The following is a 16,386-nucleotide window of genomic DNA, read 5'->3' as shown; positions in this document are numbered from 1 at the left end:
CTACTAGACATTTTAAAAATCCACACACACTCAAAATTTTTATCTAAAAAGTGGCACTGTAAAATGGGATGTAGTGTGAAATGAATTGCTATGTAGTTCTTCTTGTTTGCAGCTTTCTCCTGCATTGCGCAATAGATTTACGGAGATATGGTGTCCACAAAGCAATGGCCGTGATGATTTGATACAAATTGTAAAACACAATCTTCATCCAGGATTGTCTCTGACTGGAATGAAGTGTCAAGGTAGGTATTTCTTGTGTGTTGGACTTAAAACATTATTAAGGAAAAAAAAAAGATACAGATATACTGCTGTTAAACTTTTCTCAGAATTTACACAGATATGTACCTTTTATTGAAAGTACACTTCTCTCTGGGGACAGTTACAAAATATTATGGACTCTGTGCTTCCTTCATAGCGTATGTTCTGTGACTAGCCAGAAGTAAGAGCAAGACAGTATTTATTTAACTCACCAACTAGGTAGCTGAATTATCCCCAGCCCCTCAGTGCCAAATTTTAGTCTCAATGTAAGGTTATTGAAAGAGCTGGCGTTTTGTTTTCTGCCAGAAGCTTCACTGTTGATATTCACTTGACTCTGTCTTTGTACTTGAGTTTAAAAGGATCTGTAACATAGCACAGGCATAAATTTGCTCTTTGGTTATCATGCCTGTTAGGGAGTAGAGTACCTACCCACATTCATGGGTTACAATTGTGTGTACTCTATAAAAATTCTTATTATGGGACAATGTAGTAGATCTGACCAGTAAAATTCTTTTGATAATTGCATTAATTTTTAACTTTTTTTTTTTTTCAGGGGCAGACATAGCAGAGCTCATGATGGACTTCGTTGAATGGCTGACTAATCAAGAGTTTGGTCGCCAGTGTATTCTCAGCGTGCGAGACATCTTATCATGGGTTAATTTTATGAATGTCATGGTAAAAGGTGAAGGGATGGATTCTTCCAATGAACATAATCTTTATATTTCTCCAATGATGTCTTTTGTCCATGCTGCGTGTTTGGTGTACATTGATGGAATAGGATCAGGTAAGTCTTTCAGCACTGATTTGGTAACAAAAAATAAGTTATTTGTATTAATATGTTTGGAATGCAGACAATTCTTTTTGGGTAACACTTAGGGTAGACGTTTTCACTTTCATTTGACAATATCCTGTTATTTTTTGTTTTAATAGTGAGATTGTGTAATACAGCAAGCTTAAGTACATTGCAGGTAGTAGTACTATCTCAAAGGTTAGCACATAAGCAAAGCAAGCATGTGTTTTTTATCAAGTCTTCTGAAGTGATCTATGATGATACAGTATTTAACTGCATGACCATGCGTTATTCTCTCTCCCCCAGCCCGGAGGCCAGCATGGTCCTACTAGCCAGTATCATGGGCGTAGCTCAGAACTCATCTCTGTATGTTTTCCACTGGTCCAGCTGGTAAATAGGAGAGAGGGGAAGAGGAAGGAAAAGTGAAAAGCCACCAGAAATGCAGGGGAAGGTTTGGGAAACTATAACAAGGGATCAGGATGATAGTGATAGCAGAAAAAAGACTTTTTGAAATAAAATGTCCTTACTGCTGTTGCTCATGGAACAGTTTCCCTGTTATAGTGCTTTTGCTTGCTGGTGCTTTCAGTACTAGCACCAAATATGTACCTGAAACAACTCTGTGCAAAATGGGTATCTGTGAATGAATCTCATTAGTCATTAGATAAATGTGCCTAGTTGTGGTTCTGAAGAACACTTACTTTCCTAATTACAGGTACAACATCCTGCTCAGCTGATACAGCTTTATTAGCTCGAGAAAAATGCCTGGCATTCTTATGTGAGAAAATGAGTCAATTCCTTGAGCTGACTGGTTATCAGAAGAACGAACTAAAGATTTATGACAGAACAAAGGAGAAGGAGTTTGTGTGGATGGACGACTTCATGGGAATTGACCCATTTTTCATTCCAAGAGGCAAGAGACTGTGGGAGTGGGTGGACATTTCTTCTGTGCTTTTTTTTAAATCCCTATAGTTCTGTTAGTAACTATATCTAAGTAGGATGCTTAAACTGTTACAGAACAGTTCGTAGTTTGTTCTAAAGTTTAGGAAAATGGCTTTTCTGACTCTAAGTTTGATAATTGCAGTTAAGGTGTCTGTTAATTGCTTCTTTTGACTTCGTAAGATGACTAGTTAGTAGCCTAGTTTTAGTAAACTTGTTTTTTGGTGTAATGAAGCATCTTTAATTCTGAGCTATAGTTTTCTGTCACTTTGCATGGTCAGAACATCCACTAACTTCAGCCTAAAGCTACAGCTTATTCTGGACCTTGCGTTCCAAGGTACAATTCTAACCAGAACTCCAATGTTCTGCCTTGCTATATCCTCTCAAAGATTGGCTGTGATTTTTACAAAGTTACTTAACATCTGCATTTCAGTTTCTCACGTGTCAGCACAAGAAGAACTATCCAAATACTGTTTTCTGCTCCTAAAATACAGTGAGGGGACCAAAAAGTGCTAGAGATTCAGCTGTGAACTTTCGAAAGTTCACCTGTCTGATTTCTGGTAATACTGAGCTATGTAGTGTGTGTTCCTAGTGCTGTGTTTGTCATTCATCATTGAACATTTTGATACTATGGATTGTGTTAGTCATTTATAAAATTGTACAAGGTAATGCTCTTTGGAAATTTCTTAGTTTCCTCTGGGTCACTAGGGATCAGAGAAGGAAGGTTCTGTTTCATACCAAACAGGTTTAAAGATCTGTAAAATGAATAGGCGATTAATATCATTTATAACCTGAGCAATGCTGTATTACAGAATTTGGGGAGTGGTGTCCCTGTGCATTATACTGGTTGTAATTTGACAGACGAGAAGCTCAGTACTCTCTCATTATAAGTCCTAATGAAATGAAAGAAAAGATGTGCTTAGTAGCATACTTCAGTTAAAGTACTCTTTCGCAGAACTGACAGTATATTGAACAGATTAATATGTTGTTGTATAACATGTCTGAATTGTATCCTTCAGTGCCAAATTTTGAAAAGCTGCTTTTGATTTTTAGATTCGTGATGTCTGAAGTGCAAGAACAGAATTCTTCAGTACTAAATTTTCAGGTTTTTTTGTTTGAAAACTACTACATAAACAAGTGGATATGGGCACGTAGTCCCACAGTCACTGCTGTGGGTCAAATAGAAAGTATATGTGCCTCATCTTTGAGAATAATTTACAAGCTTGATCTCTCATTGCTTACTGTAATAAGATCAGCAGTTAACAGATAGAATGACCTCTTTCAGAAGCACATTGTCAGCAGCTCCAGTAAAAATATTCTGGCTTAATTGTTCCTGGTTTTCTTTTCCTTTGTTTTAGGCCCTGTTCTTCAAAGGAATAGCATTACGGATTATGCTCTAAATGCTGGGACTACAGCAGTGAATGCTCAGCGACTGTTGAGAGCACTACAGCTTAACAAACCTATTTTGTTGGAAGGGTCACCAGGTGTGGGCAAGACCAGTCTAGTAGCTGCCCTGGCAAAGGCCTCAGGAAACTGTCTTGTTCGAATCAACCTGTCTGAGCAGACGGTAGAATAAAATACTATCTTTGTAACTTAGTGTTTATGGTGGGGGAGGTTTTGTTTTACTTAAAAAGCACAGTTCTTTCAACTGTGGCACTGAATCTGAAATGGCAGTGTTTTCCTCTTGGTCAAAGGGTTAAAGGGGAAGGGGGAAATGAGGAAGAACAGCTTATGTGAGTGAATACTAATTCCCAAATTTTTGTGTTCTTTGCAAGTGAAAATGTGTATCTTTGCCTCCTATGTTTTGCTTGGATTCTGCAAAGTTACTTGAAAGCAACTTGAAGGTGCTTTTTTGCTCTTTGTAGGTTTTCTTGTTCCAGTTCAATTTTCTGTTGCTAAACATAGTAGCGTTTAGCATCTTGCAAATACTGCTTGTATTTATTAATTATTTATTCTTTTTTTTGTACTTCTGCAATATTTAAAGCAGAGGGATAAAATGTGAAGTAAAGATAACAATGCTTGGTTTTGAACTTGTTTGCAGTTTTGTAATTGTTTCTTTTGCCATTCTTTACTTCCAAAGGATGTGACAGACTTGTTTGGGACAGACTTGCCTGTTGAAGGTGGGAGGGGAGGAGAATTTGCCTGGAGAGATGGACCACTACTAGCAGCATTAAAGGCTGGACACTGGATTGTATTAGATGAGGTAAATTAAAGTGTTGTGCACAAATGAATAGTCCAAGAGAGCAAAAGTCTTGATTTTGGCATGTAGGGTATATTCTGGCATGTAGGACCCCAAATACCTGGGAGGGTTGGTGTCTGAAATTAATTTTGCTTGATTTTAGTTATTTGCATCTTGTGCCTGGTTGGAGGTGATCTTTAATCCAGACTGCAGAGGGAGAGAGATGTTTGTATGTCACAAACGTATGAACATAAGTTCAGAAGAAACATCTTGAAAATGCAGATTTTACAATGGAGAATTGTTTTGTCATTGTGGTGAAAACACAGAAATAACATATGCAAATAAGGAAAGCGTTAGATGCAGTTTAGGTGCTCCAGTGTAGTAACAACCTAGCTGGAAGGTAATAATAACATGTGGCAGCACTGGAACAGCAAGGAAATTTAACTTTATATTCAGTATATCTCAGCCTGTTGTCTAGAGATTGTGAGAAAGTGTTTTGTAGAGCATTAACGTTGTATCTTTATTTCTTTCCTCAGTTGAACCTGGCTTCTCAGTCTGTATTAGAGGGGCTAAATGCTTGCTTTGACCACAGAGCAGAGATTTATGTTCCCGAATTGGGAATGAATTTTCACGTACAGCACAAGAAGACTAAGATTTTTGGATGCCAGAATCCATACAGACAAGGAGGTGGAAGAAAGGGTCTGCCCAAGTCCTTTCTTAATAGATTTACTCAGGCAAGCTTATTTGTTTGATTCAAACTTTACCATGAGCTTGTCTTGTAGGTTTCCGGCTGTATCAACACACTGCATGTTCTTGATTCTATAGGTGTATGTTGATCCGCTGTCAGCAGCAGATATGGAGTTTATTGGGAATACACTGTTTCCTGCCATTGATAAGAGTATTATTGCTAAAATGGTTGCTTTCAATAACAAGGTAAATATACATTTTAATTTTATGTAGAAGTAAGCAGAATACAATAAGATTTAAAAAATAGCCTAACGTAATATTTCCCAGCACTTCTACAGAGAAGTGTGTGGGTGAAAGAGGAATGGAAATACATGTAGAAGAAAGTAAAGAACACTACTAAATACCATGTGAATTCTTCTACCACTGCAATCAGATATGATTACTTGGTTGGTAACTGAAGAGGCATTTATTTTTTCACAGAAGATGTATATTGTTAATATATACATACATATATAATATATATATATATATATATTAGATATATTTTTAAATACTTTGTTTTATGAAATTTTGGACATAGTTATGGTTCGGTATCTTTAAGTTGAGAAAAGTTTTGCATGCATAATGGTTATTCTTAAAGCAAACACAAAATGAGCTCTCCCTTTAATAAGAGCTAACATGTATATTTCTGTTTCTGGTCTGAATTTCTAATCTGCTTTTTATTACGGGCTGTTGTTAGAGTAATTAGGATCAAGTGAAAGCAGCATCTGACCTTCTCAGAAGCAGAAGCTTTGAAGGATATGTAGCGTTTTTCTCAAACACTGAGACTAATAAAGGCAAAATCTTTCCTGATAGGATTTGTCTATGGTAAAGGATTCAGAGATGCTTAGATCTAAAATTGTTCTAATTTTAAAAGGTTTTCAACAAGCATTAACTACAATAGATCAACTTACTAGCTAATTTTTGGCTTAGAGTTTGTGCAAAGTGCAGGATTTAAAATTCACAGCATGTTTTTTATGCTTATGCTTCTGAAATTGCATTTAATCGGAATTAATCTTCATGTCATGAAACAAAAAAAGTGTAGTAATGCTAAGAGAAAATAACATTCTCATATAAAATACTTTGTGGCAGCATCTTACCAGTCGTTTATAGTACTGGGGTGTGAAGGTGAATTCAGGAATTTAGCTTTGACTAGCATGATAGAGAAATAGTACATGGGAAACAAACTAAATCAAGATTTAGTTCATGACATCTTCAGGAAAGTGAATACAGCTTTTCTCTTACTGTCTTAAGTGGTGCCAAAGGCAGAAATTCAGTTGAATTTTTATTTATTTTTTAATATTTGGAGACCAGTACATGGATAGTATAAAATACATATATAAATTACATTTTATATGTATATACATATAATTTTTTATTACTATTTTTTTTCAGATTGACAAAGAAGTAATGGCTGAAAAAAAGTGGGGACAGAAAGGAGGACCTTGGGAGTTCAACTTACGTGATCTTTTCCGCTGGTGCCAGCTTATGCTTGTTGACCAGTCACCAGGTTGTTATGATCCAGGCCAGCATGTATTTCTGGTATATGGAGAAAGAATGAGAACCAGGGAGGACAAAGAAAAGGTAAGATGCGTTCTCTTTCCTGGCTGTTCAGGTTGCCAAGAAGTATTGCCAGAAACTGAAATGTAAATTTGAAAGTGCCTTGCAATTCATTTGTAGAGATTGCCTCATTCAGAAGAAAACTAGGTTTGTTTTGACTTTTTTGTTTTAATATCCATATCAGTTCCAATTGTCCTTTAAAATACCAATTTAATTATCTATTGGCATAAAATCAGAAAGCTGATGTAAATAAAGGCAAGTAGAATAACAAAGAACTTTAAACAAGAGCAAAACACTATATCATTCTGTGATTCAGTGTTAAATAATAACATTCTTACAGAAATGTTATGGTTTGCCTGCATTTTTGGGGGGGATAGAACAGAGGAGAAATAGCCCTTCGCCAACTACTTATCCCTCTGTTGCCTGTTTTTTAATTTCACACTTCAGTTGTATTTAACTAAATGTCCAACTGTGAGATTGAAAAACAATGTGACTGGATATTTTTCTTATGAGTTTACATTCCTTCTCCTGTGGTATTGTCTTTTTTTCATGTGTTATCAAAGGATTTACTTATGGAGTCATTTCTTCACTAGTATTTTGTTAGAGTAACATTACTTACAGTATTTCAAATTGCTGGAAGTATGGTAAATGAAGGAGTTGCTGTTGGTAGCTCACAGTCACTTTATTTTCTGCACGTTGAGTGGAATGACGCTTGTGACTAAGCTGTGTTAGTTAATATGACACTACTGTGAAGTCAAGAAGGGAAGGCTACTTGTGATGTAAGCCTTTAAAACAATGGATAAGTTTATTAGTCACATCTGCTCTTTCAACTGTTTTAGGTTATATCTGTATTTAAAGACATTTTTGGCCAAGACGCTGATGTATATACAGGAACGAGAGATTTTCACATCACTCCATATAACATTCAGGTAAGTTGTTGACAAGACAAATGAGTGGTGAGACAAGGAAGCAATTTGTGCACCTGAGAACACACTTTCTTTTCTTTGTACTCACCTATGTGGCTTTCATCCCTTTCAGATTGGTTATTCAGTTCTTTCTCGTGGCAACTATATTCCTCGTCCTGGCAGAAATTTGTCACTTCTGCATCATTCGCTGCAGTCCCTTGAGTCCATAATGAAATGTGTGCACATGAGCTGGATGGTGATCCTGGTGGGCCCTGCAGCTGTCGGCAAAACCAGTCTTGTTGAGCTGCTGGCCCATCTGACTGGCCATCGACTGAAAATCATGGCAATGAACAGTGCAATGGATACAACAGAACTACTGGGTGGATTTGAACAGGTAAGTACCTTCTTGTCAATAAGGCACTGTTTTTACTTCTTATCTAACAGTGGCCAGTCCACTGTAATCTTAGTGTTTAACCACCAAGTGAAGCCTTAGACACTGCAGTCTTCTAAATGAACTAACTCCATTGGCATGTTTACAGGTTGATATTAATAGGCCATGGCAGCGCCTGTTGGAAAAAGTGGAGAATGTTGTGAGCACACTAGTAAGGGACAGTCTTCTCCTGACAGAACTTTGTGCAGATGATGCTGAACTTGTGCTGCGTGCTTGGAGCAGTTTCATCCTGAATTACAAACCCAAATCTCTGGGTGAAGGAGGTAGAAGTGTTACAGCTGAATTAGTGAGCAAACTGGAGGGAATACTTGTACTTACCCAGCGACTGAACAACAAAATAAGTTCTTTCTCAAAGGCAGGTATGTATGATGATGTGATGTAAGACTATATGTTCCTCTGAAGAAAATGAAAGACCTATGAACCTGCATTGAAAGGTTGAGAAACCTGTTTATCGTAAGTTCTTTCTAACTGGAGAGAAGGGTTGGAGAAAGGTATCTGTCCAGTTTGTATTTCTGTGCTTGCAAAACCCTTGCAACCCTATGGGTTTTGCCCATGGGTGGCTACTTGCAGAGTCAGAGCCTTTGCTGTTATGTTCTTTCTCCTAAAAGGTAGGAAGTGTAGGTGTTTATTAGCAAGATAACTTCACGTTTTCTTGAAAGGAACAGGAAACTGTGTCAGTAATACATGTCTTGATGTAAGTTTTATGCTTTCTTGCAGAGTTTGCTCACTTGGTAGAAGAGTTCCGGCGTTTCAAGCTGCAGCAGGCCCAGGCAGCTGACTGTAAAAGCCATGGCACTTTTGAGTGGGTGGATGGGATGTTGGTTCAGGCCCTGCAGTGTGGAGATTGGCTGTTGATGGACAACGTTAACTTTTGCAAGTAAGAGATTTTTATGGACTTTTTTTCACTGCGTAAATTTCTTTACCTCCCTAATTTACTTAACCTCTTAGTGAATGTGTTTACGACTGAACATTTTTGCATTTCATTGCAATACATGGGGGAAGTAACTTTCATTCTCTGGAAGAGTATTTTCCTTCTTAAACTGTTTAGTAGTTGATAGTTTTCCTGTTACCTTAAAATTGTTTGGATCAGGAAGGGGTTGAACTGTTACCTCTTTCTAATGATAAATTTTTCTTTTGAATGTAGCCCCTCTGTGCTGGACCGCTTAAATGCCTTACTTGAACCAGGAGGTGTTCTTACCATGAGTGAGAGAGGTGTGATAGATGGCACAGTTCCTACAATAACTCCTCATCCAAACTTCAGGTGCTTCGCTTTTCTGCTTTTTTTAATTCTTTTTTTTTTTTTTCCAAATGAATGGTAGGTATAGGAAAAAGTGTCATCTGTGAGACAGTCTTCTGGTATTTTGAATGCTACTCATATTTCAGTGTACTGCACTGGCACTGTTTGCCTGGCGAGGAAGAACGTGAACAGGGTGATGAACATATGATACAGATCTTAAGAGGCTTGGCTTTTTATTGCTGTTCCACCACAGACTGTTACGCTGGAAAATTCGTAGCAGCCTAACTCTGTCTTGATTTTTCTAGGAATGAAATCCTCATTTCTAGTTGAGGATTTCAGCACTTCCCTATCTTACTGTAAATAGAGTTTAGGATGCAAATGTTAGAGATGGTGAGCTATTCATATGTGTTGATAATAAAAACTGGTCTGTCAACATAATACTTATTTTTCTATCTTTTTCCTGTTTTTCCGAATTCATGTTTCCTGCAGTGACAGAACTTAAAAAAAAAAAAAAAAAAAAAAAAAAAACACAACCACTTGGTCTGTCTTGATTCTCTCAGAATTGAAATAATCTTAATCTCTGTGGGAGATGGGAGGAGAACATACAGAGTATTCTGTATAATTTCTACCTTTTTGAAATTTATGGAAGGAATATAGGCACTGATATGCCCAGGTTCATCTGAATTGGAAATAAGATTTTCAGAAACTTGTTTTTGCTGTGTTTTATCTCATAAATCTTTTCCTTTCTTGTTTGTAAGAGTTTGCTGATAGTATTAAGCATGTGGAAGTTACTTTGGTTTTTAAATAGCACAGATTTATCTGAAGCAATTGCTGAGAATTGAAAGCCTTCTTGATAGCTCAGAGGCACAGCTTAACTTCTGTTTTTTTAAGCTGGCAAATAATAAAGTAGACATAGCTCAGATGTAGCTAAGGAAAAAATAATGCACTATCTCTTTAGCTATCTTCAAAATTCAATTATACACATCTCTCATTTAAATTCAGCAGGTGTCTCTGGCTTTCTAGGTATCAGTGTTGCCGTTTTTATAGAGATAAATTTACGTTATGGACAAGGAGATTCGGTGGTTCTAGAGTAATAGTTTAAAGTTCTAACTTCACAAATATCTTGTGAATATTTGACAGGCTTTTCCTTTCCATGGATCCTGTTCATGGAGAAATATCCAGAGCAATGCGGAATCGTGGGATTGAAATTTACATTCCTGGAGAAAATGATGGAAATGTATTGGACAATCTGGATTTAAAGTTACTGCTGCATGGCTTGGGGTTAGTGGGAGATAGCATCTGTGAAGCCCTTCTAGCTGTGCATTCAGAAACCAAGACAGCAATACCAGGTAAGAAAAGTCTGTTTGGTATTTTTACTAAAGCCAGCCTGGGCTCCTTACATGTATTTGTATTAATTATTTAATGTTAAAATTTGGTTATTACATTGTGCAACATCCAGATATATGTAAAGACAAACATATAATTAATTTCTTTTGAGGGTTGTGGGTGGTTGGTTTATTTTCTTTTTTGTTTGCTTTTTTGTGTTCTCTGGAAGTAGGCCCAAATCATTTAAAAAAAAAAAAAAAAGGGGGGGAAGGGGGACAGGGAGGAACTGATGTACTTTGTCAGGAGGCATCAGACACTGGCATGATATATGTATTGTCTGTCGCTGTAAGAAAGGCAATATATTCTAAGCAAAATGCAGCAATACAGAGGGTTTGAAAAAGGCCTGCTCAAGCTGTTCTCTTCAGCAAGATGATAGTTTCATTCATCACCTCAGCTGCTTGATGTTTTATTTTGAGCTGGTCACTTGTAATTTTACAGTCTTGTCAGATTTTCTTAACCTTGAGAAGAACCCATTCAAATCTAAAGACCTGTTGGGGTCTTCAGGGACTATAAGAGTAGTGATTGTCCTCAGAGGGTTAAAGGGCTGCCAATTACTTAATATTCATTTTACCCTAAATGCTGTGTCTTCCAGGTTCTGTGTCATCTCTGTCACCTTTGCTTCAAGCTGCTGTGTTAATTGTGCAGCAGATAAAAAGAGGATTTGGATTAGCAAAGTCATTTTACAGAGCTTGTTGGGAAGTCTATGGCCGCTCACAACAGTTGCAGATTAATCAAAAGGTAAAAGTCCTGTATTTGAAAAATCTAACATTGTCTAGATAAGCAAAAAAATATCATGAAGCATCAGATTTCATAAAGCTAGAGTTTGAGTCCCTGTTTCCAAAGAGCCCAAGCAAGGGGTTGATGAAGATGGTGCTCTTGGAGAGATGAAACAAGCCACTTCAAACACTCTTTCAAGGTGTCTGTCAGGTGGTGAAGAAGATGGATTAAAGGGCATTGGGTTATTTTCTGTACATCCTAGACTGAACCTTTTTTGTCTCCAGAGCAAGCACTACAGTTCTGCACGTATCTTACTCGAGCAGATCGGTTGCAGCTCCAGAAGTAGTTTACTGGTGTTGAATAGTAAAGAGCAGTGAATTTCAGCTGTTGCTTGCCCTTTCATGACTTATTTGATGACACCAAGCTGAGTTATGTGGTTGACAAGCAGGAGGGAAGGGATGTCATCCAGAGGGACCTGGACAGGCTTGAGAGGTGGGCCTGTGAGAACTTAATGAGGTTCAGCAAGGCCAAATGCAAGGTCCTGCACCTGGGTCAGGGCAATTCCAAGCACAAATATAGGCTGGACAATGAGTGCATAGAGAGCAGCCCTGTGGAATAGGACTTAAAGGTAGGTGTTGGTGGAAAATAAATTGAATATTAGCCAGCAATGCGTGTCTGTAGTCCAGAAGGCCAGTTGCATCCTGGGCTGCATCAAAAGCAGCGTGGCCAGCAGGGTGAGACCCCATTTGGAGCACTGTGTTCAGCTCTGGGGCCCTGAGCATAAGAGAGATCATGGTCCTGTTGAAGTGAGTCCAGAGGAGGGCCATGAAGATAACCAGAGGGATGGATCACTTCTCCTGTGAAGACATGCTGAGGGAATCGGTCCTTTAGCCTGGAAAGGCGAAGGCTCAGAGGAGATCTTATAACAGCATTCCAGTATCTAAAGGGGGCCTACAGGAAAGCTGTGGAGGGACTCTTTGTCAGGGAGTGGAGTGACAGGGTGAGAGGTGATGACTTTAAGCTAGAAGAGGGTAGGCTTAGATTAGAATTTGTAAAGAACTTTTTCCTTTAAGGATGGAGAGGCACTGGAACAGGTTGCCCAGAGATTTGTGGATGCCCCATCAAAAAGGCTTTGAGCAACCTGGTCTAGTGGAAGGTGTCCCTACCCATGTCAGGGAGAGTGGAGCTAGATAGCAATCACAGAATTGTCTAGGTTGGAAGAGACCTCCAAGATGATAGCTTCCAACTCAAACCATTCTACAATTTTCTCAGACTGGTGGTATGCTACTAGAAAAAAGAGGTGAGGTGAGAGTTGCATGAAAGCTCTCTATCTGGAATTTGCTTATTGAGATATTCCCCAGGGATAAATACGGTTTGTTCGCCACTTTGTAGACAGTGGCTTGCTCTCCCAACATAAGGGAGCCAGAGTATATCCTAATTGAATTCTGAGGCTTGCCCTTTTTTAATAGCTTCAGTTGAGAGTTTGGGCTATTGATACTGATTAAACTGTAGCCTGAAACAATGTACACACTGTCATCTGGAGACAGCAATATTCACTTTGTATTTTAGATGTACAGTATGTTATTCCAGTTATGGTTGAAATTTTATGTTGCTTCATTGTGTAGGTTATGTAGCGTTTGTAGATCCCTTGATTTATAATGATTTGTTAGTAAATATGTTTAGTTAGAGCTCCCTGAGATACTGTACTTGAATGCATGTTTGAGTATGATTTTATAATTGCTTTTTGTTTTTCTATTTTGTTGTTGTTGTAGCTTGTGTTAGAATTGGTTACAAAGCATGTTTCATCTCTGGCTTCCCCTGAAATATGTGGTGACTCCCTGCTAGCAATGGGACTGTGGCCAGACTCCCTACCTACGAGTCTCTTTACAGCTGAAGACTCACTTCTTTCAACTGTCCGGAGTGATGGACAGGTCCTAATGTATTGTCTGAATAGACTAAACCTTAAAAACCACAGGTAGGAAAGTCTTTTTTTCTTTTTTTTTTAATCTAATAAATTTATAAGAAACAAGATGTATGTGAGTAGTACTGCTGACATGTCATTGCTCCCTGCAAAACTTTGTCTTGAGCAAATTGTATGGGTAGAGACTGGTAGTTGTACTCTGGTACTGAAGCTTCTGTTGTTACTTTTCCACACAACTGCTACAAACACAGGTTTAATTATATCCTGTTTTATTCTTCAGTCCAAAATAGGTAACTGTGTTCCATCTTCAGTAGTACACGTGACCCGTTTTCAGTTGAGTTAGGAATAGGCATTTAGCAGGAAATGTGAAGTTGATTTACAAGCTGATAAAAGCCCCCCACATCTCTTTGTTTCCTTCTGAGATGAAAAAAAAAAAAAGTATTTAGTTGTAAATATATTAATGATCCTTTGTACTTCTTGCTCTCATCTAAACAATTAATCAGCAGGTATTTTAGGTCCAGTAGCTTCAAATGAAAGAACAATATTCCTCCTTCAAGCAGAGCTGTCTGCAAGAACTCTTATGTATAGGGACCATATGCAAGATCTCATTAAATGAGTTCTTGTACATCGTAACAGTTATTTTCACAACACTGGTGCAAACTCTCCCTGTCTGCTTGCTTTGTTTTGTGACACGCTGGGGGCAGGTACTATGGTTTGCTTCTACTGACAGAACAAGTTGTGGAAGTTACTACTAAATTATAACGTGGAAATAGTTGAACTCTAGCAACGTGCTGGTTTTTTATCCGTGACATTCCTCTCCATATCTTTATCTTTTCACATATCCTTCTAGCGCACAGACTGAGTGATAATTTCTTAGTGAAATGATATGCATATTCACTTCTGGCGTTGCATGAATTTTTGGTAATAATGAGTGCCTAGTAGTAGACACATCCAGATGACCTGAAGTTAGAAACTGCCTTTGGAGCTCAAGAAGGGAAAGGAGAAATTATTTATGTTATCTTCCTGCCTAAAGATGGTTGCATGGCAAACACTTTGCAAAGTCAAGGTGGTAGTTTGAGCCATTGGTTGCTGGTCTTCACTTCTTTTTGTATTTCAGGACACTACCACTGACTCTGCAAGATCTTCAGAAAATTATGCAGTCCACTAATCCTGAGAATCTCAGATTCAGTGCTGTTGAGATAAATGCAGACTGGATGGATAAACTGGAAGTCCTCCAGGCTTCAGTGAAATTTTTCATAGAAAAGGCAACCAATCAAGATTGGACATTGAGAGTTAAATGGCTTAACTACCTAACCAAAAATCTGCCACAAGGGCTAGGTAGGTAATTATTTAACTTTCTTTTTTTGTATCCAGGCTGATTCATTGTATATTCACAAATCATAAGTCTTAAATGAGAACATCCAGGCCTTTCAAATGATCTAGTGTGGAAGTTCTCAGCATACTAAATCAAAGGTTTGAGGCTCCAGGGAGAGACAGAAACTGGTTGTGCGTGTTAGGGACAGGAGAAGATTTTGGCTTAAACATTGTCTTCTGTTAGTTGAGCATGCATATAACTTGTACTACTTCTAAAATGCAGTTATTTCTGGATGCCTCTTGGTTTATATAAGAAAATGGCATTCTCTTCACTTTTTTTTTGGTAGTGATAGTAAAAACAGTAAAATGCCTTCTGTTTATTTGGTGTTAAAATGCAAATGGTTAGAAAGTCAGGGAACTGCTGAACTTAGGTTTCCTGAAAATGTGTTGCCTGAATATTCAGGATAGCAGCTGAGGTGAGTTCTTCATTGCTTATTACTAATTGTATTAAACTTGTGGAGAAGTTAGGCATTAATACAAGTAATTCAGACAGACAACTGTCTTATGTTCCATGAAATCTCAGGCTGTGTTGTCCCCACATGATCAAGAGAGAGCTGTCTTATACAGATGCATCTGTCAGGAAATAATAATAATAAAAAAAAAAAAAAGTAGAAAGTTACTTTAATGATAAGTATGCTCTTACAGGTTTTTAATTAAAAAAAAAATCAAAAATACACTGAGGAAGATTTGAAGGTAAAATCTTACGGTTTTCTGCAAACCATATTTTTAATAACATTATCACCATTTTAACTAGAACTCTTCACTGGATTTATCTGTTTGGCTGTGATATTTTGACTGCTTTTGAGGACTCTTGTAACTAATTGAAAATATTAGCTCAACTGGCATATGTCCAGAGTTCATGCACAGATGAGGTTCAGGCTGCTTGTGCAGGCTCAGTTGAAGTTCATTTTATTTATTTGAACTAAATGCTCTCTCTTAGATGTATGCACTCTGTTCTTCATCTGCAGATCTAGTGCGGACTCAGTTGGAAGCGGGTGCTGTAGCCCTTGGTAGTTTCTATGCCAGTTCCCTCTCATCCGGAATCAGTAACATGATCAAGTTGCTACAGCCAAGTATGACAGGTACTTCTGAAAAAAAAAAAATTATGATAAAAGACATCAGTGCTTCCTTTCTTTGTTTTCTGAACACACTGCATCCCTACGTAGGAAATGTGTGCAATAAAAACAGGCTCGATTCTAACTGCACATCGCTATTGTTGGGGAAAAATAATCCAAGAACAAAGCTATTCTTCCTGTCAAGAACTGTAAATATGTCATTTAAATGCATTCACAGAATCACAGAATTTCTAGGTTGGAAGAGACCTCAAGATCGTCGAGTCCAACCTCTGACCTAACGCTAGCAGTCCCCACTAAACCATATCCCTAAGCTCTACATCTAAACGTCTTTTAAAGACTTCCAGGGATGGTGACTCCACCACTTCCCTGGGCAGCCCGTTCCAATGCCTCACAACCCTTTCGGTAAAGAAGTTCTTCCTAACATCCAACCTAAAACTCCCCTGGTGCAACTTAAGCCCATTCCCCCTCGTCCTGTCACCAGGCACGTGGGAGAACAGACCAACCCCCACCTCGCTACAGCCTCCTTTAAGGTACCTATAGAGAGCGATAAGGTCTCTATAGGTACCTTAAAGGAGGGGCCCAAAACTGAACACAGTACTCGAGGTGCGGCCTCACCAGAGCCGAGTACAGGGGGACGATCACCTCCCTAGCCCTGCTGGCCACACTGTTTCTTATGCAAGCCAGGATGCCGTTGGCCTTCTTGGCCACCTGAGCACACTGCTGGCTCATATTCAGCTGACTATCCACCATCACTCCCAGGTCCTTCTCTGCCTGGCAGCTCTCCAACCGTTCCTGTCCCAGCCTGTAGCTCTGCTTGAGGTTATTGCACCCCAGGTGCAGGACCCGGCACTTGGCCTTGTTGAACTTAAT

At 38.4% G+C, this 16,386-nt stretch overlaps 1 protein-coding gene across 4 annotated transcripts in view; it reads left to right on the top strand.

Annotated features, from left to right (window-relative positions):
• The window catches only part of MDN1 (midasin AAA ATPase 1), a 93,973-nt gene that overhangs the window by 32,310 nt on the left and 45,277 nt on the right, over nt 1-16,386 (top strand). For all 4 annotated transcript variants that reach the window (XM_084514365.1, XM_084514363.1, XM_084514364.1 and 1 more), the window contains exons 33-50: nt 113-242; nt 812-1,042; nt 1,761-1,958; nt 3,343-3,551; nt 4,065-4,187; nt 4,700-4,897; nt 4,989-5,096; nt 6,285-6,473; nt 7,289-7,378; nt 7,488-7,748; nt 7,894-8,164; nt 8,523-8,682; nt 8,950-9,066; nt 10,183-10,391; nt 11,021-11,166; nt 12,918-13,120; nt 14,184-14,404; nt 15,409-15,522. In XM_084514365.1, coding sequence (XP_084370491.1) covers nt 113-242; nt 812-1,042; nt 1,761-1,958; nt 3,343-3,551; nt 4,065-4,187; nt 4,700-4,897; nt 4,989-5,096; nt 6,285-6,473; nt 7,289-7,378; nt 7,488-7,748; nt 7,894-8,164; nt 8,523-8,682; nt 8,950-9,066; nt 10,183-10,391; nt 11,021-11,166; nt 12,918-13,120; nt 14,184-14,404; nt 15,409-15,522 — 3,178 coding nt within the window. The remainder of the gene's footprint in view (nt 1-112; nt 243-811; nt 1,043-1,760; nt 1,959-3,342; nt 3,552-4,064; nt 4,188-4,699; nt 4,898-4,988; nt 5,097-6,284; nt 6,474-7,288; nt 7,379-7,487; nt 7,749-7,893; nt 8,165-8,522; nt 8,683-8,949; nt 9,067-10,182; nt 10,392-11,020; nt 11,167-12,917; nt 13,121-14,183; nt 14,405-15,408; nt 15,523-16,386) is intronic.

The sequence above is a fragment of the Aythya ferina genome (assembly GCF_964211825.1).
Source record: "Aythya ferina genome assembly, chromosome: 3".
NCBI classification, from domain to species: Eukaryota; Metazoa; Chordata; class Aves; order Anseriformes; family Anatidae; genus Aythya; species Aythya ferina.
Note: the sequence above shows the minus strand (reverse complement) of the source record. Positions and strands in the feature narration are given on the sequence as shown.